General features: G+C 41.3%; 1 protein-coding gene across 5 annotated transcripts in view; it reads right to left on the bottom strand.

Moving 5' to 3' along the window:
- Positions 1-27,969, bottom strand: part of ARHGAP26 (Rho GTPase activating protein 26) — a 419,918-nt gene that overhangs the window by 248,623 nt on the left and 143,326 nt on the right. For all 5 annotated transcript variants that reach the window (XM_029942151.1, XM_029942152.1, XM_029942153.1 and 2 more), the window contains exon 11: positions 11,007-11,085. In XM_029942151.1, coding sequence (XP_029798011.1) covers positions 11,007-11,085 — 79 coding nt within the window. The remainder of the gene's footprint in view (positions 1-11,006; positions 11,086-27,969) is intronic.

Raw genomic sequence — 27,969 nt, 5'->3', positions numbered from 1 at the left:
CTGGTTATTGGTCTATTCATGCTTTCTATCTCTTCCTGTTTGAATTTTGGCAGAGCATGCGCATTTAGGAATTTGTCCATTTCTTCTGTGTTGTCCAGTTTGTTGGCATATAAGGTTTATTTTTCAGAGAGAGAGAGAGACAGAGAGTATGAAAGGGGAGGGGCAGAAAGAGAGGAAGACAAAGAATGTGAAGTAGGCTCCTGGTTCTGAGCGTCAGCAACAGAGCCTGACATGGGGCTTGAACCCATGAACATGAGATCATGACCTGAGCCGAAGTCAGATGCTCAACCAACCGAGCTACCCAGGCACTCCAAGAGGGCATGTATTTCTAATCTGAGAAATCTTCACCTTTTTTCTGGTTCCCTTCACCCTCTACTCTTCTTTGCTTAAAAGGAAAAAAAAAAGAAAAGAAAAGAAAAAAGAAAACAAAACAAAAGAAGACAAAAGAAGACAAAAGAAAACAAAAGAAAAGAAAACAAAAGAGAAGAGAAGAGAAGAGAAGAGAAGAGAAGAGAAGAGAAGAGAAGAGAAGAGAATATGGGGAAGAGGGCTTGCTTTGCTGGGCATTGGCTCAAGACCACACAGCACGAGAGAGCAATGGCCTCCGGGTGGAGGACCGGCCAGAGCCATGCTACTTCTGCTTAGCACTTGGCCGTAACCACTAGACCACACGTCTGCACTGTTCTTCAGATGACCGGAGGGAAGATTTTTAAAACCATACTTGAAAACGGCTTTACTTTTAGGATGTGTTTATACTTGCTCTGGTGTTTTCTTGTAGGGTCATGGGGCAGGATTTTTGGAAACACACCTAGTAAGAACACAGTTCACACTGGCATCATGAATTCACCTGACTTGACCACACTGGGGCTCAATTCCACAAACCCAAAGATATTTTTTTAAATGCTTATCGTGTCCCACACCTCACCACAAAGCAAGCAACCTAAGTCACAGACTTCCTAATATTCAAAATGCCTCCAGATCCCTCTGTCAGTATTTTTTTTAATGCCATCCTTGATTTGATCACTAATAAATATGACTAGTTTGAGGCTTTTACGATGAAAAAGAAAGCTGCAAAAATGGACCGAAGAGCCAGTTCAATCATTCTTCAAATTGAACAAAGTCACTCTAAAAAGATCTTTCTCTTATTGACTGCCTTTCCCATGGAGGGAACAAAACTGAAGCTAATCCAACCATAATCTCCACTCCCATGAATCATGGCCGTAACATCGGAGAGAAGGCCAACAGTAACACGCTGGCGCTCAAGGCGGGAGGTCACGCTATGGAATGTCTATTAAGATATTGCAGCCTCAAAGGTCTCCAGCCAACAAGTGCATTACAGATAATAAACACAGCAGACGGAAGCAGGAAGAATATATGAGAGCCTTCAGGAGCAGATAAAAACATGCAGTGGCTTGACTGTGGAAAGGTAGATGTAGGGAGAATATTGATAACAATCCCCAAATGTACCCCAAGATGGGAATAGAGACAGGATGCTGCCCTGATGGAAAATTTCAACTATCTTGACACCTGCTAATGGTAAGGTGCCTTTAAAAGGTCAAACTGCTAAAGTGATGCAGGTAAATGAAACTAAGGAGATGTGACAACCAAATGCAGTATGATCCTAGATGAAATCCTAGACAGAAAGATAAATAACTATAAATATGTATTTGTTTATTTATTAATTACTGGAACACCTGGGGAAATTTAAGACCTGTAACCTAGATGGTATTAAAATATTATATCAAAGTTAATTTCCTGGTTTGACCAGTACAATATGGTTATGTAAAATGTTAATATTTAGAGTATCTAGATAGGAGGTAGTGTGGAAATCTTTGTACAATTTTTACATTTTTTAAAGTCTAAAGTGATTTTAAAATTAAAAGTTAAAAAGTAAAGATGAGCTAATACATTCACACACACACAGCATGTGCGCACGCACGCGCGCGCGCGCGCGCACACACACACACACACACACACACACACACATCTCTGATAAACTCTTGACTTGCAAAAATGTTATCTTCCAAATAGAAGAAACCAAACAGGTAACCCTTACTTTTGGCCTTAATCCTGCCTGAAATGACCAACCAAGTGATGACAGAAACCTTGAGACTCCCCTATGGTCAGCATCTTTAGAGACTGGGCAGCAGTTAACTTTGGCTGCAAAAATATAAATACGGTTTTTCCGAAATATATAAAATTGTGTGTCACTAACAAAACTGGGGAGTGCCTAGGAGACTCAGTCACTTGAGCATCGGACTCCCGAGTTTGGCTCAGCTCATGACCTTGGGTCGGGGGATCAAGCTGCACAGCAGGCTCTGCACTGAGCGTGGAACCTGCTTAGGATCCTCTCTCTCCTCCCTTCTCCCTCTCGCACAGCAAAAGAGTGCACCAGAACAGAGGCTCTTCCAGTTTCCACTCAGTTCATGGGGCCTGGTAAGCTGGGGGAACAGTAGCCTAGGTGACACACAGGAGCCAGTACTCTGGGGTACTGATGCTCCAAAACTCGGCAGCACATGTGGCTTACTAGAAAATAAGAGATGCCATCAAGGATGAAGTGAAAAGGTCCTAGAAAAAATTTTCAAAACAAGTTAGGTTCCTACATTGGGCTTTAGAAAGCAGAAGTGAGAAAAATGATGGGTATAATCCCAAGGCTGGATATTTGAAAAAAGAAAAATAATAATAATATATATAGCATGAATCATGTGTCAGACTTTGTTCTATGTACCTCATTTACCTTGCTGAATTAAAAAAGTGAAATGAGAATGTGTGAGGAATATGAAAAAAGATATTCAGCAATCTCATTAATAATTTAAGAAATGCAAATAAAAACAACATACAATTTTCCACCATCAGATTCAGACACACACAAATACTCATACTTATGATATGCATTACTGGCAAAGGTTTGGAGAAAATGGACACCTTGATAACTGACTGGAGGCTGTATATAATTTGGTATTTTTTGTAGATAGAGTAATTTGTTAATTTCTATCAAAATATTAAATGTGCATACCATTCAATATGCAATTCCACTTGATATGTATCCTAGGAAAATGCTCAAATAGGTCAACAGTGAAGTATGTACAAGGACTTTCATTCTATCATTGTGCACATTACAATGAGGTGATGAAAAGTTGAGAACAACCTAAATGTCAAAGACTAAAGCGTTGATAATCTATGGGAAAACTATACTATGTCAAATATTCTACAAATGAGAAGAATTTGTTCCTAGATGGACATGTATAGGAATATACACAGAAAGGTCTTGAAGGATACACAGTACACATTTAATTAGAGAGAAGAACTTCTGCCTTCCATTACAGGTAGGGAAGGGAGGTCCACCATCAAGTAGGAGGATCCAATTTTAACTAATGCCCATGAGAAGCACCATCCGGAAGAAGAAACCTGAGTTTTTATTTAAAACAAAACTAACACATGTTGACTGAAAAATCTGAACAATTCAGAAGTCCCCCTCACAACCAATCCAACTCTCCAAAGGTTAAGTAAATAATCAAGTAAAAACTGGTGAGAAAAGATTAAAGAAGAGCATGTAATCAAAATTAAGAGGGGCGCCTGGGTGGCTCAGTTGATGAAGCATCCAACATTGGCCCAGGTCATGATCTCACAGTTAGTTTTGAGCCCTGCATTAGGCTCTCTGCTATCACCACAGACACTGCTTCAGATCTCTGTCCCTATCTCTGTCTCTCAAAAATAAACAAACATTAAAAAATTATTTTAAAAAATTAAGATAAGCAGAGCTCAAGCCTAAAAAGGTAGTAGTATGAAGATGAGGTCATCAGGCTGAGCTCTGAGGCTTGCAGAAAATGCTGAAGGCAATCGAAAGGGAGTTTACGTTTAGATTTAGATCAAAAAAAGGGAACAAAAAAGTCAGAATATTAAACAGAACATATGAAGATCCATAAAGGTAGGTGAGGAATTGCCAGGAAAGAGAGAGCACCTGTCACACACAGAGTGCCTGGGTGGCTCAGGGAGTTAACCATCTGACTTGGTCAGGTCATGATCATGGGGTTTATGAATTTGAGCCCCATGTAGGGCACTGTACTGACAGCTCAGAGCCTGGAGCCTGCTTCAGAGTCTCTGTCTCCCCCTCTCTGCCCCTCCCCTGCTTACACTCTGTCTCTCCCTCTCTCTCAAACATTAAAAAAAAGTCACACAAAGCCAACAACACTTTAATTTTGCTTACATTCATTCATCTGATTAGTTGACAGGTATGTATGGAACATCTCTGAGCCCAATCTTATGTACACAGACATAAAAACCAACAACCACAAAAAACCCTGACAATACTACTGCCCTCTTGAAGATGATAATCCAGCACAGGGACAGATATGAATCAAATAACCAAACAAATCAATTTACTATTACAAGGTGACACAAGGGCTTGGAAGTCAGGAAACACCTGTCTCCAAACAAGTCTGCAAAGAAATGGAATCCATCAACAGAATACAGGGTCCAAGAACTTGGAGGGTGGGACTAAAAAAATCAATCCGTTTGTACCAGCCTTTAACTAAAATTTAGTATTTCCTTCTACAAGAACATTGGCAACAAACCACAGTAGTTGCAACTTTGCCGCCAATAAAAAACCATAGCTATTTCCATATACCACTACTGCTGCTGCAGATAATCTGAATGATACTTTAGGGGATTTATTAGACCTGCCCTTCCTTTTATTATTTAATGTGGTTATAAAGAAGCATATATTTAACATACAAGTGGTTTTAAAACTTTGGTAACTATTTCTATTAATTTTTTCTCTTTTTAAACCCCGTATTTTACCTTAGATGTTATTCTGAGAAATGGTCTAAAGGCTTTACCTGATAGTCAAAAGAATCCATGGCACAAAAAAGATTAATGGTCACTCGCCTAAATTCCAGTACAAGTAGACAGGTATATATCTAAATGGACTATAAAATCAAGGAATTCAATTACTCTATACACATGACTTCAGGTCATGAAAGCAACCCAATTCCCCCAAAAAGTAAAATAATAAAACAAAACAAAACAAAATAAAAATTAAATTAAAGTGAAGTAAAATAAAATAAGTTACCCTCAAACCTTTAATTTTGACTCTAGCTGTTCAACAAATATTTGCTGAGTGCTTACTTGGTGATAGCCACTGTGTGAGGCAATGGGAAAACAGTAGCAAACCAACTCGATTAATGTGGCCTGTCCTAACTTTGGATCCTCATTGTCCATGAGAGTAACCGGTGGACAACCTGTAAATGTTTGCTAAATGCTGAAAGAAGAATGTCTAAGAACAGAGTAAGTTGCACGAGCATGTTATGAAGTTATAACTTCTAGCTATCATTCCATTTCTTGGGAAAGTTTCATCAACTCTCAAGCATAAAATACTTTCACTTTTCTCTTTCCTTCCACCTTGTATCTGATGCTGCTCAATTAAACCGTCTGACTTTTATGAGAAATTGTTCTTCTGGAGAACATCTAACCAAAGGGAACAAAGACCAAGTGAAGAGTATTAAATTTCTTTTAAGTCTTGCACATATTGCTATGATATGGCATGCACTGTTATGAATTCTGCCTATATAAAAACACTCACAGGACTCAAAGATGAAACTTGCAACCAGCTTCTTGATCCAGTAAGAGAAAAAGAAACACAAGTAAAATAACAGAGAGCTACTCCGATTTCCCAGCAGCTAGGGGACAGTGGAAGAAATGGACAACAAAGCAAAGACCTCACCCTCAGACTCTTCACCTCACATGGTTACTAAGAAAGCTCTCAGAAAATGGGCAGAACTATCCTCCCAAACCATTGCACCATTCACACAGCTGTGAGAACTGCATCACCACATAAGAGTTTAGCCATTTCACCCCACACTTCCTTACCCCTTCAGACTCCTTTGATCACTTAGTTTACCACAGAAAGGAAAACCCTAAGCATGTGCAGTGAAATTGTGAGGTGAGCTTAGCGTCCACCTAGGCTGATCAACAGCCGGCCCTGGGATGCATTAAGCCAAGGAGGCTACAGATTACTTCACAATCTTCTACTTGTAGACTTCCAGTTCCACCTGACAGCTCTGTGAAATCGTTTTTTCCATACCAATGAGAGCAGTTCCTGCCTCCCCTCTGGCGAGCCCAGGCAAGGTGACTTTAAATAAACTCTGTGCTCAAGTGACCCAAGTAATTTAGAAATGGAAGCTAGGAAGAGAATCCAGTTTATCCTACGCTCTGCTCCCCTCTCCAAAAAAACAATAGTAAGAATGAACTTTTAATAAGCACTTTGCTGTGTTCAAGACTTGTGTTAATCGTTTTACATATATATCGATCCTTACAAAACGACTTTATAGGAAGGTGTAATTACTATCCCCATTTTGCAAGCAGAAAACATGTTCACAGGTACTAGGTCATTTTAGAAGGTTAGAGACCTATTAGTGGTGAGTGGGGATTTCCACTCAGGCTGGCTGAGCCTACATTCTTTTTTTTTAAGTATGTTTTCCTATTTTTTATTTTTTTTGAAAGAGAGAGGGAGGCAGAGTATGAGTGGAGGAGGGGCAGAGGGAGAAAGAGAGACACAGAACCCAAAGCAGGCTCCAGGCATTGAGCTGTCAGCACAGAGCCCGACACAGGGTTTGAACCCATGAACTGTGAGATCATGACCTGAGCCGAAGTCAAACACTTAACCGACTTAGCCACCCAGGCACCCCAAGCCTATATTCTTAACCACCATAATATTCTGCCTCCAAGCCCGACTCGTATCATTAATCAATTACTTTTTCCTTAAATACTCTAAAGAGCTCTTTCAGATATTAGGTGAAGAGTCCAAGATACAGGACAACTACGGATTTATTCTAGGCGTTCTTGAACTTGGGGGCCAGAGTTTGGGCACAGTAGAAAAAGGTGAGAGAAGGGCACATGCTGTTCAGTTTCAAAGTCCACAGGACTAAAATAGAAGATTTCTTTAAAACGGAAGTGAGAAGGAAGCCACACTGTCGTGTCCTCTCCCTAGAGGAATAGTTTTTCTTTAGTGTCTTCCTCTTTTCCCTTCAACCACTGCAGGAGCCACACAAAGTAGCTCCTCTTAAAAAGGAGGGTAGGTACGATTCAACTACAGCTTCCTAGTAATTCATCAGTGTGTGTTGCAGTAAAAAATAGCGCAGAGCTGGAAGCTACCAGACTTGGATTACCTACCCAAGATCAACCACTAACTGACATTTTTCAGGCAGCCTTCCCTCTTTCATAAGTACAGCCTAGGTACGGGCCTCTCTCTGCTCTACCACCAGGAGATTTAGCCCCATGAAAAGAGCCAGTATCTGGCCATTTCTGACCCACGAAGGTGTCAGTTTCATAGTGTCAACTAATAAATAGATTTACACACAATCTTTCATGCTACACCACCTGTTTCTTATCTTCCTAATCTAATTCTACATAATTACAGCATCTGCCAACCTTCTAACTTCCTGACTGTCAAAAGAGATTCAAGCAGCGGTTCAAAGTAGAGAAATGGCTAATTTCACTAAAGATCGTTGGGATGTGAAAGAGGACTAATACTTCTAAAATAAGGAGGTAAGAGAAGCACCTCCAGACAGACACCACTAATCAAAGCTACCCTATGAGTCCCAAAGACTGGCTGGGTCAACACTGGGTCATAGTGTACAGAGAATAACAAATGGCTCAGGGTGTGTGTATGTGTTGGCAATGATGGTGGGCAGGTAGTGATTAATCAGCTTGCTTTCAACCAATATGCTTACGAGCATTATGTAAAGAGAAAAGGAGAGATAATTTCAGTTATAAGAACTCAGAAAGGAAATCTGCTTTCAAATTTTTCTTGGCTGCAGTATTTATGCAGCTTTGAATCAAGGCTTCATGACCTAATAGGGAAAGTCTGTTCTTAAGCCTGAAACTATGGGCCACAAAAGATTAAAACAACAGCGTATGTGGCTACAATGGTGAATCTATAGCTTATCAACCCAGATTTCAAACAAGGTCAAGAAAATCCAGCAGAATCATTTCAAAACTTTATCTTACTAACTAGCTTACATTTTTAAAAAGATAATTGTACACTCACATCTGCACACATTTTATTATTCTTTCTCACCTTACTGTTGAGTCAGGTCTTGGCAATTCACCTATCTCACCCTCTGGTCCAGATATTTAGTCCAATAAAATTCAAATATGGGACTTTGAAATTATTACATATGGCTCTCTTTCTACTAAACTTATAGATTAGGGATCAACAAGTATGGTTCATGACTGAAATCTGGCCATCTAGCTGTTTTTGGTAAATAAAGGTTTATTGCAATGTGGCCATGCCCATCTATTTACATATTGTCTATGGCTGCTTTTGAGTTACAACAGCTAAGAGTAGCTCCAACAGTGACTATAGGAGTCCCAAAGCCTAAATTCTAATCTGTCCCATTAACAGAGTCAGTTTCCTGACTGCTGTTATTGATAATATAATGTAAATCTGAAACAGCTTGGAAGCCTATCACCACTATCTGGAAAAGAACTGAGGAGAAATGGCATTAACACAAAAGAAGAAAACAACTCCAAATGCTAGGGAAGTTCCTGGATTCAGATGGGCCAGAACTATTATACCCCAACATGTTTCAGTTCCAGAGCCAATAAATCCAGCTTTTTTTCTCAACCATTTATAAACAGGGCTTCCTTCATTTGAATTGAAATTCGCAACACAGATAAAAACTATAATGCTCACTGCAAAGCCACAATTCTAATTTCTCCCTCCATTATATAGCCATGAATACCACAAAGACATCCAGAATTTCTTTTGGATGAGACAGTCACTGAGCACCACAAAGTATAATTTCTGTAACAATTAACTGAAACAGTGTGAAATCAACTAATTCAGGGTTCATTTAGACTGTTTTTCCAACCAACCAACCTGAAGTGTTATTAAACAATAAAGGAACAAAAAAGATGTAAGCTGAAGTTACCCCCAACACACACACACACACACACACACACATTGAATAATCAATCATTCACAGAACTGAGCTGAAGTATAAAAACAAAAGTTAAGTGCTGCCATTATAATCTCCCTGAAATAAAGCAAATCTCCCAAGACCAGGTAGAAACAGAGGTTTCGGCTTCCCTCACCAAAGCCTAAATTTCTAAGGGGACAGACTTAACTAATTAGGCAGACTGTGATTTAAACTGGAGCTGCTAATTGTCTACTGGGTACACAGCTCCAGGAACATTCCCTCAAGGCTCTCAGCAACAGGAGACACAAGCAAGCCTGGAGTTATCATTTGTCTGCTTCCCTCTCTTCTGGAAACTGAGACGTACACAGAAGTGTGGTCCTCAATGCAAGCTCCATATTCCCATGAGGAAATAATTTCATACTAAATAAATTTAGTGTTTCAAGTTGTTTTACTGTGTACATTCTGGAGGAAGGAGAGGTTTCTTTCAACAGCATGCTTTCCATCTGCAGAAGCCAGATGTTAATCTACGGGAAAACTCAAGTGTTTAGTAAGACCAATTACATACAGACAGGGAACAAATACCAAGTGCTGGGGAAAGGGAGGAAGGGGAGGTTTACAAGGGAGTTGGTTACACAGTCTTAGAATTGCAGCTTTGGGGGCTAGGGGTGCGTGGAGACCCATACCGAAAATAGTATGCCCTGACAAGATTTTTTTCTTCCTGGCTATTTCCTCCCCTAGAATTGGAGAGTCTTCCAAGAGAGTCTGAGAAAGTATTGTAAAAATGAAATGAGTGAGAATTCTTAGAAGGCGATTTTTCATTTTATCTCTCTTAATGATAAAAACCAAACATGTAGGGGGCCACACACAGATTCGTATTCTAGCTCTCCACTGTGGTGGAAACTGTCAACCACACACAGTTTTCTTTCTCTTCTTCTTCCTAGAAGTGATAAAATAGCCCCAGTACTGCCTAGGGGCATGGCTGCCTGTGTTCAAACTCGATTGCCCATCCTCATCTGTAGACAGAAGTGGCCAATGTTAAGTATGTTAGGGCCAATGGAAGGCATGTGTACACCTTCTGGGTCCTGAACACTTTCATCTCCGTTACCTGGCTGAAAAATAGTAGCGACTAGAGCAACCTGAGAAGTCACAGGTTGAATAAAGAAGAATGATCCTGAATCGAATGTCACTTCTGGGCTTGGAGAGAAATAAAGCTTCTGTGTTCTTTAAGCTACTATACTTTGGACTCTCCTTGTTACAGAAACCCAGCCCACATCCTCCTCTTAAAACCACTTACAGTCTCTGCTACTGGGTCAAGTTATTTAACCTAAGTCTCAGTTTCCTCATCTGTAAAATGGTATTATTTTGTGATGTGCTAATATCCTATTTACTTAGTAAGGTACTAAGAAGAATAAATGGGTTGAGATGTGACATGCCACATCTGTGACTTACACGTACAAGGGCTCAATTAGGAGGAGATGACAGTAGCAAAGATAAAGGACACCTTGCCAAGTGGCTTTTGTGCCCACAAAAACAAGGAAGGGAGTGTGTGTCTGCTATATATAGCAGGAGTGCCTTCTCTTCCGGCCTATGTGATCTCAGCAGGAGAAACGGGATGACAAAAGGGATATCATCATTTGGAAGGCATCACAGTATGAGGCACATGTCAGCTGCCACTGCGGTGCTAAGACACTGCACGACCAGAAAGCAAGGAGAAGAGACACTGCATGATCTGTATACACTTTTATTACCATTCCCCATTCAAACAGGTTTGAGATAATGCTTTGCATCCTACTCCATGGAGCCATCAATACTAAGAGATGGAGAGACACTACGCCTGCTCTAGCCGAGGGGAGTAGCACACAGACTGAAAGGACTTAGAGGCCCAAGCTCAGGGACTGCAGCCACAGGATCACCATCACTATCACTATTAGTATCTGCAAAAGACAGTCCAAAGTAAGACTCCCTCTGGCACACTGCTCTTGAGAAACCAAGGCTTGAGATCAAGGGCAAAAATCACTGCACTCGGGAAGCAGCAAACAACTCAGGGCCTTTATTTCTGTTCCACTTCCCTGAATTGTTACTTACAGGTTCCCGGCCGTCCATGGCCTCCATCCAGAGCCTCCGGTCCTCTTCCGACAACGCTTGCATGGTGATGACCCCTGGCCTGTGGAGAAAGGAGGGCGCAGATATGAACCCAAGGCTGTAGGCAGACAGATCTTGACGAAGGTGAAGCTTCAAGAAACACCCACAAAGCAGAGTGAGGGGGTGCTGGGATTAACAACACAAAGACAGACACACATGTGGCTCTTCACACCTGCCTTCCAGTCTCAGAAAGCAAAGCCATCCCCTAACTGCCCCTCAATGAACCCGTTTCCCTCAGGGAGCTGGGGAAAAAACACAGCAGACAAGACTCTACAGTTACTGAACACAAATGATTAAAGTGATTCCTTTTAGGAGTAGCCAGGGGGCTCAGACCGCTAAGGATCCAACCTGGCTCAGGTTATAATCTTGTTTGTGAGTTCGAGTCCTGTGTCGGGCTCTGTGCTGACAGCTGAGAACCTGGAGCCTGCTTAGGATTCTTTGTCTCTGTCTCTTTCTGTCCACCCCTACCCCCACCATTTCCCACCCCCACCCTGCTTGCTCTCTCTCTCTCTCTCAAAACTAAACATTAAAATAAATTTTTAAAGTGATTCCCTTAGACCCTGTTTGTTCCTTGAGGCCTTATTCATTTCTATTTTCCCAAATGCCTAAAAAAGGGCGTTACTCACCATAGGACTGCCATACATATATATTCAAGCGAACAGAATTAATAGGCTTGAGATTTTAAAAAAAGGCAACATCCAATTTGGAAGAACCCTGGTCTCTTAGCCTCTAATCTAATGCTTCTACACTGCTCTGGACATGGAGAAGATTTATGAAGGCTCTGTAATTATAATAAATGCAGATCATTCTGTAAGTGGGTATTGGCCATGTCACGTGTGAAGTTCTTTACGTGCATGGCCTCTTTTCACGATCTCACTGAAATCTGTCTGCTCTTTCCAAGTGAGCACAAACTCTCCAGAAAGTCTGTACACAATCAAACCATCCCTCTTACAGACGGCACCCCACAAGAGACTTGTGCCATGGGAACATCCTCGGGAGAAGGGGGTAAAAGCCCCCTGTGCTCATTAAAGCAGGAGTTGTGAGGATCCACAGATGGGTCTGAGAGTCTATGAACCTCGCTTCCATCTTCAAATGTGTATGTTTATTTTTCTATATTTACAGTTCAATCTATTCCATTATCAAAAAAGACTGCAACCTTCAAAAAGTTAAGAGAACTGCTGATTTAAACCCTCATCTTTAAAGTTTGAGAAAGCCTAAAAGGAAGTAAGAGGTCCATTGAGCAAAAATTCCATCCCATTACCGCCTGAGTCCATGGTACTGTTCATGCTCACAGAAGAGTATGGTAGTGACACACAAATGGGCCTGGCCATACCCTGAACAGCAGGAGTCTATTCATTCTGACCCATTCAATCACTGCTCCTGGCTTATTTCCATAGTCCCAATAAACATGCTAGGTCTATTTATGTTGAACCTATTTCAAATATCACATTTGCTTCTCGTCATTCATCATCCCTCAACATCCCCTGAAGAAAAAAGGTTCCAAAGATGTGAGCATGGACGTACACGGGGGTTGCAAATTCAAGGGGCCCTAGGGTGGGGTGTGAGTGTGTGTGCATGTTGTGTGTGTGCAGGGGTGGGTCGACAAGAGTGGTGGTGGGTGGGTAAGCAGGTGGATGAGCGGATGAGTTGAGCATGAGAACACTAACTCCCCAGCAGCGGTCCTTCCACACAAAGGGGACTTTGCATACAATAAGGCCTTTTCTCTGCCAGCCGCTGCCAGGACCCTATCTCCTCTTCTCAGAAATTCTCATTCTCAGACCCAAGTGCCCATCTCCCACCATCAGCCTATTCAGCGTACTAGACCCACGAGACTAGAGACGTAGCTCCACAGAGCTGATCCCTGGTTTGTGGGCAGTGCGTTGATTCTTCTCTTCCACCTCAAGCAAAAGGCTTCAATAGCTTAGCAATAAAAAGTCTACGAAGCTGCAGTCCATTGCAGAGCTCTCAAGTCCTTAGACCTGGACCTTTGAGTGTGGTACCTGGACCCCCCAGCTTCAGAATCAGGCATTCCCTTTAAAATGGAGAGTCCCAGCCCCAAACCACCTTCCTGAATCTGAATTTTAGGGATGGGCCTGGGAACATGGATTTTAACCAAATTCCCAGGTGATCCCACTGCGAAGTTAGGTCTGAGGCCCACTACTCTGGGCTGCCCATAGTGACCCCCCCCCATTTTCTTCCCTGTCCCCCCACACTCAAGAGCAAAGACACTCAAGAGTCAAGCAGCCAATGTGTCTCCAGTTCATTTCCTGCTAGGCACTCACCAGCAAACAGGGACACCACAGCAGTGGCCTAGCATACCAAGGTGCAGGGACCTTGCAGAAGTCACATCAACTTCATGGCACACAATGTGACAGATACCCACCCACAGCCACAAAGAGGAAGTTCAGACAAACTCAAAGGCCAATTGGCCCTAGTAACCAGGAAAGTCAACAGGATTTGTTTTCACTTCAAGAAGAAATATCAAAATATAAGTTCTTTTCCACATGTGGTTTTGTTCCCCTTTGCTGGCAAGGGAGTGGGGAACAGTACAGAACTTAATAAAGTGGTTTTAACACACTTAGTCTGAATCCTATCACCCACCCCAAGTTCAAATAATTTTCAGTCTCATGTATGTATATCTGGATCACAGTACTATCCTTTCTAGACATCTATGAAACACCCCTTTCTGCTCCACATTTCTTTTCCTTCATTACAATTTAAACCAAAGGTAAACAAATATCTTAGGTATGAGTTTCCAAGAACCAAGGTGAAATGGTAAACTTTATTTTGGAATCAAGCAGTAAGTTTCTTTGCATATTGGCCCTCCCTATGTCCCGACTAGCCTTCATTCCACACAACAAAACGAAATGGACAAAACTCTATATAACTCTATACTTTCTGTGTCAGCCCCTGTAAGACAGCACACTAGGGGCATCAGCTTTAGCTCACATCTGAAAAGCATCTGGCTTTTCTTAACAAAGGTGGAAAGGAAGAAAGAGAAAGAGAACTCCAGACTGGGGTATGGAATGAGGAAGGGAAAATATAAAACAATGAAACAGAACTGAAGAGCTCTTTCTAGCTTGACAAAGAATCGTGATATTATCAAACACGGCAAGAGAATAAAAACGACAAAGTAATATCCTAAGGAGACAGGTCCGTTGCTGTGCTAATCACTAAATATTCATATTAATTCACTTAATTTTGACAACTCCATCATGAAGTAGGTATACTCTTACTATTTCATGGAGCAGATGAAAAAAACCAAGGCTCAAATAGGTTAAGTACCTTGTCCACAGTCACAGAACCAGGATGTGATTCCAAGAGTCTTTTGCCTCTTCCTTGCAAACAAGACCACAGCAAATGGGAAGGTGTCCTAGCCCACAGACAGGTGGTATTGACCACCCAAGTCCCCTGCCATCAAAAAGGACTAAGCCCTCCCCTAAGCACTACAGTAGGCTCCTGCAGAGCATCAAAAACCCAACAATAAAGGGCTCTGTAAAGCCTAAAATATCTCATAAATATGATCACCACTAGAATACCACTCTAACAGCCAATCCAAAAGAAGAATACGATGGTGGTTGTGGCTCATTTTCTACAGCAGTGGTTCTGCCCATTTTTTTTCCTGCCTCAAAATACTCAAGAGATAGAAAGATGAGAAGTTTTTTGTAAAGCACACAAAAAGCACTAATGGTAAAGCAGAAAAAAAACACAAAAAATAATTGGATTTCATCAAAATGAAGATTTTTAATTCATAAAAGTCAACATTAAAAGAGAGAAAAGGTAAATTATCTCCGGTGAGACTTTTAACTGGACTATGTAAAGAATGCCAAGCAATAAGAAAAGATGAACCCAATTAATAAAATGGATAAAAGACTTGAAGAGGCAAGTCAGGAAGGACAAAAAAAAAAACCACACACACACACACACACACACACACTGGTTAACAAGCATAACAAATTGGGTCCAATAAGACGTCTCTTCAAGGAAATCCAAATGAAACCACAATGAAATATAATCAACCCCCCTCCTGAAAGGAGAACATTCAGAAGACCACCAATACCAAGTCCTGGCTAGAAGGGTGAGCCACTGGAAGTCTCCCACACTGCTAGAGAGAACTGATAAAACCCTTATGGCATTATCTACTAATATTAAACATACACCTGCTCCGTGAGCTGGCAAGTCTACCTCTACTTAGATATCCCAAATAAATGACTGCATATGTCAATCAAAAGACACATTTCAGAATGCTCCCTCTTATTCATAATGGCTGAATTTTAGAACAACAAAAAAAACTCAACTATCCATCTAGGAGAATAAACTGTTTACATTTAAACAAGGGAGCACCACACAACAGTAAAAAAGAACAACCACTAGGTACACTCAACAAAATGAATGACCTTAAAAAAATAATGAAACAATCCAGACACAAAAGACTACTAGCGGTATGATTCCATTGATATGATGGTCAAACACTCTGAGAGTCATCTATGGTGATAGAGTTCACAACAGTGATTTCATCTTGGGGGAAAGGTATGAGCAGACTGGAAAGAAACCTTCTGAGGTGACTGCAATGTTCCGGGTGGTTACACAGGTAAAGATGTTGGGTGGGTAATTATAAAGATATAGACTTAAGATCTGGGCATCTTCGTGGGATTACACCTCAATAAAAGACAGTTTTTTAGTACCAAAGAAATAGTACTTGTCATTACTAACTTAGGCTCACTTACTCTGACTATGGTGCTTCACAGCAGTTTAAGCGCCTACCAGACGATGAACTGCTCTATGCTATTCTTTACAATGTACGTTTAAAAAGTATCTACTTCATCAGGTTGTTGTGAAGGTTCAGTGAAATAGTCATAAAGCCTTTCCAAGTGTCAGACACACTGTAAACGCTCCAAAAATTAGTGGTCATCACTGGGGTAAATGTAGGAGGGGGTGGAGGGAAAAAGATGTCAAGGGTGCTGTAGGGTCACAATTATGGAGGGAAAAGGGCAGGTGTATATAGTTTAAAAATGGAAAAGAAACCAGCCACAGGTGGCTTCTGACTCAGAGGACCCCACCCCCAAACACACACACAGACACACACACACACACAACACTGAAAATCACACCTCTACCACAAAGACAACAAGGCCAGGGGCTGCAGCGGCACATAGGCTCTGACACCACGACCATTTCCTTTTTCCTCCAGAGAAAAGCGTCAAAGTGGACTGCTTCCCTCTTTTGGAATTAATGTCATATAACTGATAGGGACAAAGAAAGGGTCTCTGGCAAATTCTAAAAAATCTGTCAAGGGGCTCCCTCTGCCCACAAGTTGGGAAATGTAACAAAGGACCTGCAATCCTTTCTACAGATCCGTCCTAAAATACTACTGAAGATACGGCACCTCATTTTCACTCTGAATAAATCCTTGGTGAGTGCTATATCTTTATCCGCTTGAGAACTGAGAACAAGGATCTGCAGTTTTTTCAAAGCTGGCACTCCACCTCTCACAGACAGGGGAGGAGATGCAGAAAATGGTTCCTCATCTGTCACAGGGCAAACTGCACCCAGCACCATCTCCCCTTCAACTGTGGCCTCCAGAAAGATCCTGGGGAAAACAGTACACTCTTTCCCACATCAGGGAGCTGGGACCACTTGTGCTAGCTCAAGGCCTCCTCAGCAGCAGAGAGCAAGCAGAAACACAACAAGCCCTGATTCCAGGACCACTCAACAGTCTTCCGGCTCTAATCTTATTCCTGAATCTGAGTCAACAATAGTGATCTCAGTGGCTTGGCAATTCCACTACTTCCTACTGGACAAGGAAATGCTGTGACTAACTCCACCCCATTGAAACAAACATGCTCAGAATCTAACAGTACTGTTCCTTCTAAACCAACCTCCAAAGGTCTAGGGGTTACTCATTCATAAGACTCTAAGTGTGCTGTTGGCAAAAGCTCATCCCCCAGTTGCTATCCACACGACAGGAACTCACGTCAGAGTAAGGTTCAGAGCGAAAGAAGGGTTGTGACACCCACAGAAATACACATTCTCACGGCCTGTGTTTGAAGACTATACACTTATATAGGAAGACAGGGACTGGTGAAGGCTTGAATACTGAGCTGCCATCCACAAGTGAAAAGAGGTTGCTTCTAACATGCTATTGGGAAAATAGGCCTCAATCAATCCTGCACAATTATGAGAGTTTAAGGTTCAGTACCTTTTCATTTACACAAAGATATGGCCACAAGTCATGCCAAATAATCTTAGAGAATGACATTTCTTTCTTGTCTCTAAGATTACACATTCAAATGTCTCTAGAGAACAGGCAAGTAAGCAAAGGGAGTGCGACTGAGTAAAATATTATTTACTATCCCCCCAAAAACAGACTCAGTCTCATATTCTTTATAACATGCAGCCCTTTATTTTTCTCTTTTGCACATTTACTTTTTGATAGAACAAGGAACAAAAGCATAGTTCCCTTCTATGGGAAAAATAACAGTGCAAGGCAAAGTAGCAGCTGTCAGCTGTTGTCATAGTGAAACAATGGGGCATGGTGGGGTGTGCAGTAAGTGAAGAGCATGTGCCCCACCTACAGGAAGCATCCACTAGGGGTACCTGAGAAGCTCGGTTGGTAAAGCCTCTGACTTTGGCTCAAGTCATGATCTCACAGTTCACGGGTTTGAGCTCTGCGTCAGGCTCTGTGCTGACGCCTCAAAGCCTGGAGCCTGCTTTGAATTCTGTGTCTCCCACTCTCCCTGACTCTGTCCCGCTCACACTCTGTCTCTATCTCAAAATAAACAAACATTAAAAAAATTAAAAAAGAAATAAAATTAAGGAGGCATCCACCATTCAGCCCTATCGACAGTTGGCACATAGAGAGGAGGGATCAATATTTATGGACTTCTCCAACTTCAAACTGTTGCCTCAAACGGTACTCAACTCAAACCAAATGTGTCTGTGGACCACCAATCGGCAACTTCTAGCGTCCATGTCTGACCTCCTCTGCCTCTCTCCCTGAGCTGCATGCTGGGTTATCATGGCATATTATAAAGTCGTCTCATGCACTAGAACCAACAACAGTGTGTTTCTGTATTCTTGATTCATCTCACAAACTCCACAGACCATCTCCGGCTCTTCAAAAAAGGAGAAATGGGCAACTGGGTGTCTCAGTTAAGCAGTGATCTCAGCCCAGGTCACGATCTAATGGGTTGGTGAGTTCAAGCCCTGTATCAGGCTATACACTGTCAGTGCAGAGCCTGTTTGGGATTGTCTCCCTCCCTCTCTCTGTCCCTCCCCAGCTCGCATGCTTGCACGTGCTCTCCCTCTCTCAAAATAAATAAACTTCAAAAAAAAAAGAGAGAGAGAGAGAGAGAGAAACATGGGCTACTTCCCCTTTTCCCCCAATACTCAGTACCCAGCACCATCACCAGAGAACATTCATCAATATTTAGAGATAAAAACCTATGAATCTGCACACGTATACATGCACTAATGACCCACTGGGAGGTCTTGTGCATTCCAGATCCTTCTGCATGAAAAGACTATGCCGTCACAACCTGAGAAGGCTGTAGGAAGAGCCAGAAAAAGTGAGAAAGAAACCAGACATTGCAAACTGGGAGCCCATCCAACTGTGGCTGATGCGTACTGAGTATTTACTATGGGCCAAGTCCTGTACTAAAGACTTCACTTGCATTATCATTTATTCTTCACAATAACTATATGAAGTAGGTAATATCATGATACCTCTTTAAAAAATTGAGACTCAGGAAATACTGTAAAATGTCACACCACCAATACATGGGAAAGCCTCAACCTGAACCCAGCCTGCTAACTCTGACGCCAAACCGATACATAACCAGAGTACTGCCTCCAGGCGTATGCAGTGGACGTGCTTGGGACACAGGGTGACCCGCTCTGTAAGGGCAGGGAATGGAAGAGGGGTGGGCAGCGTGCACACGTGCACACGCACACACCTTAAGTTTTCAGAAGCAGGCTTCTCATCAATTTAGAAAGGATCGGATGCTAATAATGAATGAATTATAACCTAGTACAACCTATAGCACTGGTACTAGCAGTAGTAATACTCTCAAGAGGAAATATTGCCAATCAAATCAAGTAATTCCCTACTTAGCCATGATGCTAGGTACCAGAAACATAGGTGTAAGCAAATGCTAACACCCAGAAACAGAAGAAAGCATTACTAATGACCATGATGAGTAAGACTCAGGGAGAACGAAAATCCTTATTACTACCATTGATAACAAATTGAAAAAAAAACTCTAATTCAAAAAATGTATTAGTTCATTTACCAATTTTTCCATTTTTCTATTCTTGCTCATAGTGAACAGAAACATAAGTGGAATTTACTGATTGAGTTCTTTCTTCTCTTCAGATGTACTTAACAGCAACATTTTGGTTTAGATTTTTAAAAAACCAAACTTACTTTTAGCAATCGGCTAATGAAATGGCATTCACCACTAGTAAAACATAAAATTTCAGAATGCAGAATACTAGGGAAATAAGGTTGCCCCAGTGTCCCTTCATAAAATCCATGAACCACCACATCCGTTCTTACTTAAGCCAGAATCAAACAGTAAACACTCTCTTCATGTACAAAAAAGAAGAGGAATAAGATCACTTGATGGCATGTTCAAACTGCATGAATTTTAAAGACTCCAAAAACTCCTCAACTAGCTTATTTTACAGAATGGCCAAGAAGCAACCCAGAAAGCACAGTATTTCCCTTCAGTTTACCTCCACCCAAGTCATGGAAGTTGGAGGAGAACACCCTCTGAGGAAGGAAAAGCCATTTCCTCTCTGAAATGTCAGAGGCACTGAGGCAAGCACTCGAATCCAACCACCAGGAAGGCAAAATCAAATATTATTTCAAACAAGGGGTGAGAAGGGGAGGGGAAATCTGAAACCAGGAAAAAGAGATTCATCTGTTGGAAAAGATAAAGGCTCACTGCACCAAGAGTGGAGAGGGGGACTGGCTGGTGCTCAGCAAACGTCGGACAGCCGAAATCACACGTCTGTATTCTTTAGCATCCTCAAATAAGCCATCCCTGAAGCAAAGGGCCTGACACTTCTCATCTAGAGAGCAAGGTAAAACGTTATGTTTAAACAGAGGCTTGATTAACTGAGCATGCTTGCTTTTGCAGGGAGGTGGGTGTGAAAGGATCTGTCACAAAAGGGTAGGAGGAAGGATTTCCAGACAAAAAGTGAGTCATTTAGAATGCCACTCCTTTAAGGAGTAAATCACATCACTTTTTCTATCGTGTTCACATGTGCACGTGCGCGCTCACGCACACCCCTCACTGACCCCTAAATTGTTGATGTATATAGGACAGCTCATTTTCATTCCAATTTTAGTATATGTGCTGCCAAACTGAGCACTGGACAGCTCATTTTCAAATGGACCTTCTTAATAGTTACTAATAAATATACAAAACTGCCATCTAGAGGTTGAGCACTGCAGTGAGTCTGTTACATAATACGATCCTTTTTGGAAAACACGCACCCTCTTACACTCACACAACCTCACCAAGACTACAAATGAGTTCATGACACATACCAAAATCAGTACAGTTCTTTTTTGAGAAAAACTGTAAGGAAAGGCATAAAAACTGTTTATATTTTATAGGAAATATATATAAATAACAGGTTTTCACATCTATAATTTGAAAATGGACACTTCCCCTAGCAGTCCCTTTATACATACACATTTACGCACCTGCATTCACTCTTAGTTTATGGATGACTTGAAAAATCATGACACTAGAAGAAAATGAACAACATCAAAATGGAAACACAAAGGTTCAAAAAAACATCCTCCAAAGCAAAGGTTCAACATTAGAACAATGAATTTCCAGGTTTGGGGGTAGAGGAAAAAAAATCAAAAGCACAGCTTCCTCTGAAAGAGGACTCCATCAGGAAAGAGTATCAGTGCGTTCCATCTTCAAAACAATCCTGCAAGCGAAGTATGATTTGCCCCATCTTCAGATGTAGTCCAGACTTGTGCAATCACGCCGCTGGTTAAAGGGGAGGTCCTAAGTGAACCTCAAGGCTCCGTGCATCTTTTACCTGCATCGGGCAGCCTGTCATCAAAACATCCTTCAAGTAAGGGTGGTAACTGATCAGAGGGTGTGGGTAGATTTTTCAGACCTTCCATAAGTCTTCCAAGCCTCCACTATTCTTACTTTAATCAACCTTTCATTCTCCTGGAATTTTTTTCATCCTACCAATACTGAAACATTATGTAAGTACCTGCTCATATTTTAATTTAAATAGCAACTAACATGATTATTAAGCTCCTGTACTGTCTTACACAAGAGTTCACCAAAGTCCCAAAGTCAAAGAATGAAATAATCTAGCTCAAAAACTGCATTTCCATAAGAAACAAAACAAACAACCACAGGCATATAGTACTGTATAAAATGATGTTAGTCTGTCTCTGGAAGCAAATTACTGACACTCAATTTGAGAGTTGAAAAGAGGTATATAGAGGACTTACCTAATTAAACAACCTGCCAACTACTATCATGAAAAGCTCATACACCGTGCAGATACACAGTACATACAGAGGGAAGACGGCAGAGCTGGTAGTGGGTGTGGCACACCAGGTTGGTACTGGTCAGAGAAAAAAGGTCTTTCTTCACCTATTCATGGAAAACTTGCAAGAGGAGGACTTCAGGTTTGGTTTGGAAGAAAAATCAGGCAATAGCTTTTTAAACTCTAGTAGATTCAGAATGCCTCAGTAAACCTTCTACCTTCACTGTCAGTAAATTCTCTGGCCTATAGTAATGCTTAAGAAATGAGGGAGGGAGGGAGAGAAAGAGACAAGGAATGGATTCAGAATATTCCAGTCATGCCATCAGTCTCTGTAAGAGCAGAAGGATTAAGTCCCTGTGTTTGTTACATTTTTCCTATAGCTTTCTGGTCCTCCAGTTTGTTGGAACGCTCACGACCCCAGTTTACACCTTTAGTTGCATGAATGTGTGTGTGTGTGTGTGTGTGTGTGTGTGTGTGTGTGTGTTTGCATGTGCCCATTCTACACTCAAAGGTAAGCGTTGTGAAGGCAGGGACAAAGCTCATCTTGGCCCCTAGGCCAATACCATGAATGGGGCACTGAGTACTCTACATACTGTCTTCAAACGTATGGACTTCTGCTGGAGTCAGCTAGTCCTGGAAAACATAAAGCATTCTGATTGTTTCATTTCCCCAAGTATCAACAATGCCCCTCAACAGACTACATTGATTTAGTGCATCAGAATGCAGCCTTCGTTTCTATTTTCCATATGGTTTAGTGGATCCTCCTGGAAAACATATGGGAGAAAATATACATGTGTCACATCTGTGAGACATTTCTTAAAAATAAACAAATCCAGGGATGCCTCAAGAAGACTGCCACCATGATCCTTTAGCTTGAACAAATATTTTCTCTACTTTTGCTCGTTAATTTCAATAGGAAGTTGCACAGCACAGTTAATTATTCAAAGTGACTAAAGTGACGCATCGAGGGGCAAGTGTTACTAACAGGTACTTTTAGATGGAATCCCATTTCTACCCAGGAAATTTCCTTTGAAATCCCTCAAAAAGGGTTGACACAGTTTAAGAGGAAATATGATAAATATGATAAATCTTTTTTCAATTAACCAATGTAAAATATAAACCTTCAACCACTCGGTGCTATCGCAAGGTAATAGAAAAACATGAAATAGTGGTTCTTTAATATAAGAAAGAATGATTTTTGTAGAACTAACAAAAGCTTAGGCAACCCTCAAGAATATCCAAAATAAGGAAGACAGTTTATGTCAATAAGCTGTTTGTGATTCTACTCTGCTCCTTAGAGAATAAGGGATAGATAAGATGTAATTATGTATAATTATGTAATCGTGTCAAGTCAATATGAAGGTAGTCATATACTGAGACTATAGGCCTAGTTGAGATACCAAAGGAAAAACAATCAGATAAAAGAATTAAAAGCAGATTTCTGTAATGTATTCAGTTTACAGAGAATCTGTAACATATAGTTCAGGAACTATGGTTCTAAATCTCATGGGTCTGAATTAACAGCTAATTTGATTTCCAGCTTATTCATGGGTCAGAGTCAAAACACAGCTTCCTTTAAGACATAAAGGGCAGGAATTAACCCCTTTCCATCAGGATTTGAGAACGAACAAACTGACAGCAATGTATTATAATCCAGTGAAATTAACTGACACACGGCATTGTTGTTGATTTCTTACTCATGCTCGTCTCCTGAGATAAAGAGAAATGAATGTCATCTTAAAATTAAAAGGGAGAAGTTTAAAGTGTTAGCCATATGAGGATTTTCTGAAGGTCACAAGGTAGTCTAGAAACTGATGCTAGTTTCCAACTTTAGTTCATCCATTTGTTTATGATGCCACATCCAAGTGATTATAATGAGAAAGCACTCCTCAGAGTTAGAGCCAGCACGTTGAACACACAGCAGGGTCTCTGAAACACAAGTACTGATAGCACTGGGCGTATCACTGGGAAGCATTTCTAACATATCCTCAGTTCTGAGGCAGCAAGGTGCCCTTGCGGTGAGCTCCTACACACCCCCCTGAGCCTTGGGGAAGACTCGCACCTCTGAACCACCGACTTCCCTTCAGTAACATGGATTAAGTAAAACACAATCCTCCCTGGACTATCATGGTGTATCATGAGGATTACAAGAGACATGTATGAACAGCGTTCAGCTTCCAGAAAATGTTCTCTTACTGCTGGTTTTCTTACCCCTCCTCCACCTCTAATTTACAAAGTGAGTTTTACGTAGCTGTTGCTGTTGCTTTTTTCCTGGTCATCTGTATCAGAGGCTGGAAAGCACCTTCTCTCTATGGTAAGAATTAAGCTCCTTGGTAAAGGAGCTTGAGTCTCTGATTTTCTGTTTTGTTTCACTATTGTTCCTTGTTATGATATTTTTAACAAGGAACCATTTTTATACATTTTGAAAAAACCATGCTGTGATATGCATGGTGTTTAATGCACCAATTATGAATAAGAATAAAGGACAAATGAAGAGCTTATTCCAAAAGTGGATTTAAGACTCTCTCTCCCATAGAGTCAGACTGTATAGGTCTGGGGCAGGGGCCAAGAAGCTCTAATTCTTTTTTTCTTTTTTCCTATAATTTATATCCAAGTTGGTTAGCATACAGTACAATAATGATTTAAGCAGTAGAATCCAGTGATTCATCCCCTACATAAAACACTCAGTGCTCGTCCCAACAAGTGCCCTCCTTAATGCCCCCTGCCCATTTAGCCCATCCCCCACCCACAATCCCTCCAGCAACCCTCAGTTTGTTCTCTGTATTTAAGAGTCTCTTATGTTTTTTCCCCTCCCTATATTATTTTTACCTTCTCTTCCCTTATGTTTATCTGTTTTGTATCTTAAATTCCACATGAGTGAATTCATGTATTTGTCTGTCTCTAATTTCACTTAGAATACACTCTAGTTCCATCCATGTAGTTGCAAATGTCAAGATCTCATTCTTTTTGATTGGTGAGTAATAATCCATATCTTCTTTATCCATTCGTCTGTCAGTGGACATTTGGGCTCTTTCCATACCTTGGCTATTGTCAATAGTGCTGCTATAAATATTAGGGTGCATGTGCCCTTTGAAACAGCACACCTGTATCTTTTGGATAAATACTGAGTAACGCAATTGCTGAGTCATAGGGTAGTTCTATTTTAAATTTTTTGAGGAACCTCCATACTGTTTTCCAGAGGGGCTGCACTAGTGTGCATTCCCACCAGCAGTGCAAAAGGGTTCCTCTTCCTCCACATCTTTGTCAGCATCTGTCATTTTCTGAGTTGTTAATTTTAGCCATTCTGACAGGTGTGGTATCTCATTGTGGTTTTGATTTGTATTTCCCTGATGATGAGAGATGTTGAGCATCTTGTGTCTGTTAGGCATCTGGATGTCTTCTTTAGAAAAGTATCTATGTTTTCTGCCCATTTCTTCACTGGATTATTTGGTTTTTGGTGTTGAGTTTGGTAAGTACTCCATAGATTTTAGATACTAATACTTTACCTGACATGTCATTTGCAATATCTTCTCCCATTCTGTCAGATGCTTTTTAGTTTTGCTCAATGTTTCCTTTGCCATGCAGAAGCCTTTTATTTTTCTGATGTCCCAATAGTTCATTTTTGCTTTTGTTCCCCTTGCCTCTGGAGACACGTTGAGTAAGAAGTTGCTGCGGCTGAGGCCAAAGAGATTGCTGCCTGCTTTCTCCTCTAGGATTTTGATGGCTTCCTGATTTAGGTTTAGGTCTTCCATGCATTTTGAGTTAACTTCTGTGTATCATGTAAGAAAGTGGTCCAGGTTCATTCTTCTGCATGTCGCTGTCCAGTTTTCCCAGCACCATTTGAAGACATGGTCTTTATTCCACTGGACATTCTTTCCTTTGTAAAAGATTAGTTGGCCATATGTTTATGGGTCCATTTCTGGGTTCTCCCTTCTGTTCCATCGATCTAAATGCTTGTTTTTGTGCCAGTACCATACTGTCTTAATGATGACAAGAAGCTGCAGTTCTAACAAGCATCCCCACAGATGCTGAGCACAGGTGGTTCTTACCACACAGGAAGAAATGGTGACATAATCAACTCAAACATACTGACCTCCTGGAATATCACTTCCTAAAGACTATAGCATCTGTTATAAAATAACATGAAATATCAGCACTAAGCCTAAAAGGTTGAAGTATTCAACCCTAAAAACCCAACACACCATGCATTCTAAGTCAAAAAATAATACTACAGCACGTATGTGTATTTTAGTAGAATAAAACCTTAATAGCCACTACATAAACCTTTATAAATATAACCATCTCCTTTTTCACTTCCACATTCCATAAGTGCTACACTTGCATTTTACCCCTCTATCTCTCTAGCCACTCAGGTACAGCTGAAAATCTGTGGAACGCACAGATTGGAAAGAGCAGGAATCACCTCCTGGCTAAAGTGCACTAGGGAAAAACCAACGTGTAGGAATCTTCCAGAAGACAATACAATTGGCAGAGATGCCAGGAAGGCAGCCAAGGAATCCATGGAAATGCTTTTCCTTCTCTCCTTACTCCCTTTCTGGATGGGTTAAGGGAAATGCAGAATGACACTGGAGTCACAACAGGAGATAGGTAAGGAAAATGCTGCCCAACTGTAACCTAATCTTTGAGATTAAAGATGATGACCTATATAGAAAACAGAGGTGTTTCATACATGTTCTGTGTTATTTTAGGTGATAGTCAGATGTGGCTGAGGACACAGAAGACACTCAAGCTCAGAAAACACAGTTTCTTACACTCCCAGGTCCTAGAAACAGAATGCATGCATGCATGGCATACCAAACAGGGCCAGTGGGGAAAGAACTGGAACCCACAGGGCTACTTGTCAGAAGCAGCAGAAGTGACAGGAGAGCCTAGGTGGTGACTGTTACTGGAGTTTCCAAGGGAAGGCAAAGCAGGGAAGGGGAAACAGCTTATTGCTAATTATGAGTAACTTCAGGGCCGGGGGCAGGGGTGGGGGGCCTAAGCTGGAGGAGTGTCCTTCCTTGCCTGGTACCTGGAACTGAGATGATTAAAGCAGAGAAATACTGCCTCCTGGGGATTAAGGGCCAGGTACAAGAGGCATGGCTGTGGGCTGGTTCATTTCCATGTCAAGGGCACACCCCAGGCTATGTCCTTTGCTCTAAGAATTGGCTGGCTCTGGAAGGGGCAGTCTCTTCCCAACCAGAAAGTTTTTTTTAAATGTCTTGATGCCGTAATATACAGAAAATTTTAAATATAAACAAAACAACAGAACTATCCACTCACCTTCTACTTATTAAAAGGAGGTTTAGAAGCCTCTTTCTGAACTACAAATGAGCCCCATGTTTTAAGGTAACTAGAGACAACAACTTAGGAAAAATTCACTTCCCAAACCCACTCAGTATGTTCAATGTGACACATGTGCTCTCAGCTTATAACTGGGACATGCAAAGCGTTTAAAGGTATAATAAAGGGGTAAGATGGCAGGAAGTATCTGAAAGGTGGAAATGAGATGGAGGCACCATGTTGAGTTTTAATTGCCTAAAAAGCAACCTGCTAAAACTTCTGGGAAAACTTCTGAGGAGAAAAACAGGAAACCATTTAGCTTCCGCCATCATCTCTGAGCTGATTTTCAATCTAAGGGACAGCGACTATGCGAGGCATGCCCTTTTCAAATAACCACATGAAGAGATGTCAGTCTCTAGAAACTAACCAGTTGGCAAGTCCAACAACTAAGTCCAACATCTTCTCCACCTCTTTCATGGACACCAACGATAGGAATTCCCTTAGATTCCATGCTCGGAACACAGATACATACAAGTGCTTGAAGCATCCTGAATTAAGATCTGTTCAAAACCAAGAATAACCAGTGTGGGTGTGAGGAAGACATCTTGCAAGTCCCCTTTGACTGTAGTTCACCCCATGTCCCAATACGACGCTTCCACCTTCCCCTCCCTCCCCACATCCCCCAAAATGGTGACCAACTGGGGTATTCTCTTTTCTTTATAAATTATGTTTACTTCTCAGCATTTAGACTCTAACCTTACAAAATAATCAAGTCTGGTGACCGTGCGGGACAAGCTAATTAACAAATAACAATTTGCCGAGCATTTATTATTTGCCACCCTGCCAAACATTTTCCATGCATTATCTCCACGAATCCTTACGATTCTAGGAACTAGGGACAATTACTGTCTTCACTTTCCAGGTAAGGAAATCAAGGCCCTGAGAGATTAAGTTGTTGGCTGAAAGTCACATGGCTACGAGGCAGTTAAGTCCAAATTTAGACCCCAGTTGCCAAACGTGAGAGCCCAAGCCCAAGGTGTAATGACTAAGCACTGAAGAGCTGAGTTTCCACGAACTTGTGATTAAGGCT

Source organism: Suricata suricatta, chromosome 6 (assembly GCF_006229205.1).
Source record: "Suricata suricatta isolate VVHF042 chromosome 6, meerkat_22Aug2017_6uvM2_HiC, whole genome shotgun sequence".
Taxonomy (NCBI): Eukaryota; Metazoa; Chordata; class Mammalia; order Carnivora; family Herpestidae; genus Suricata; species Suricata suricatta.
Note: the sequence above shows the minus strand (reverse complement) of the source record. Positions and strands in the feature narration are given on the sequence as shown.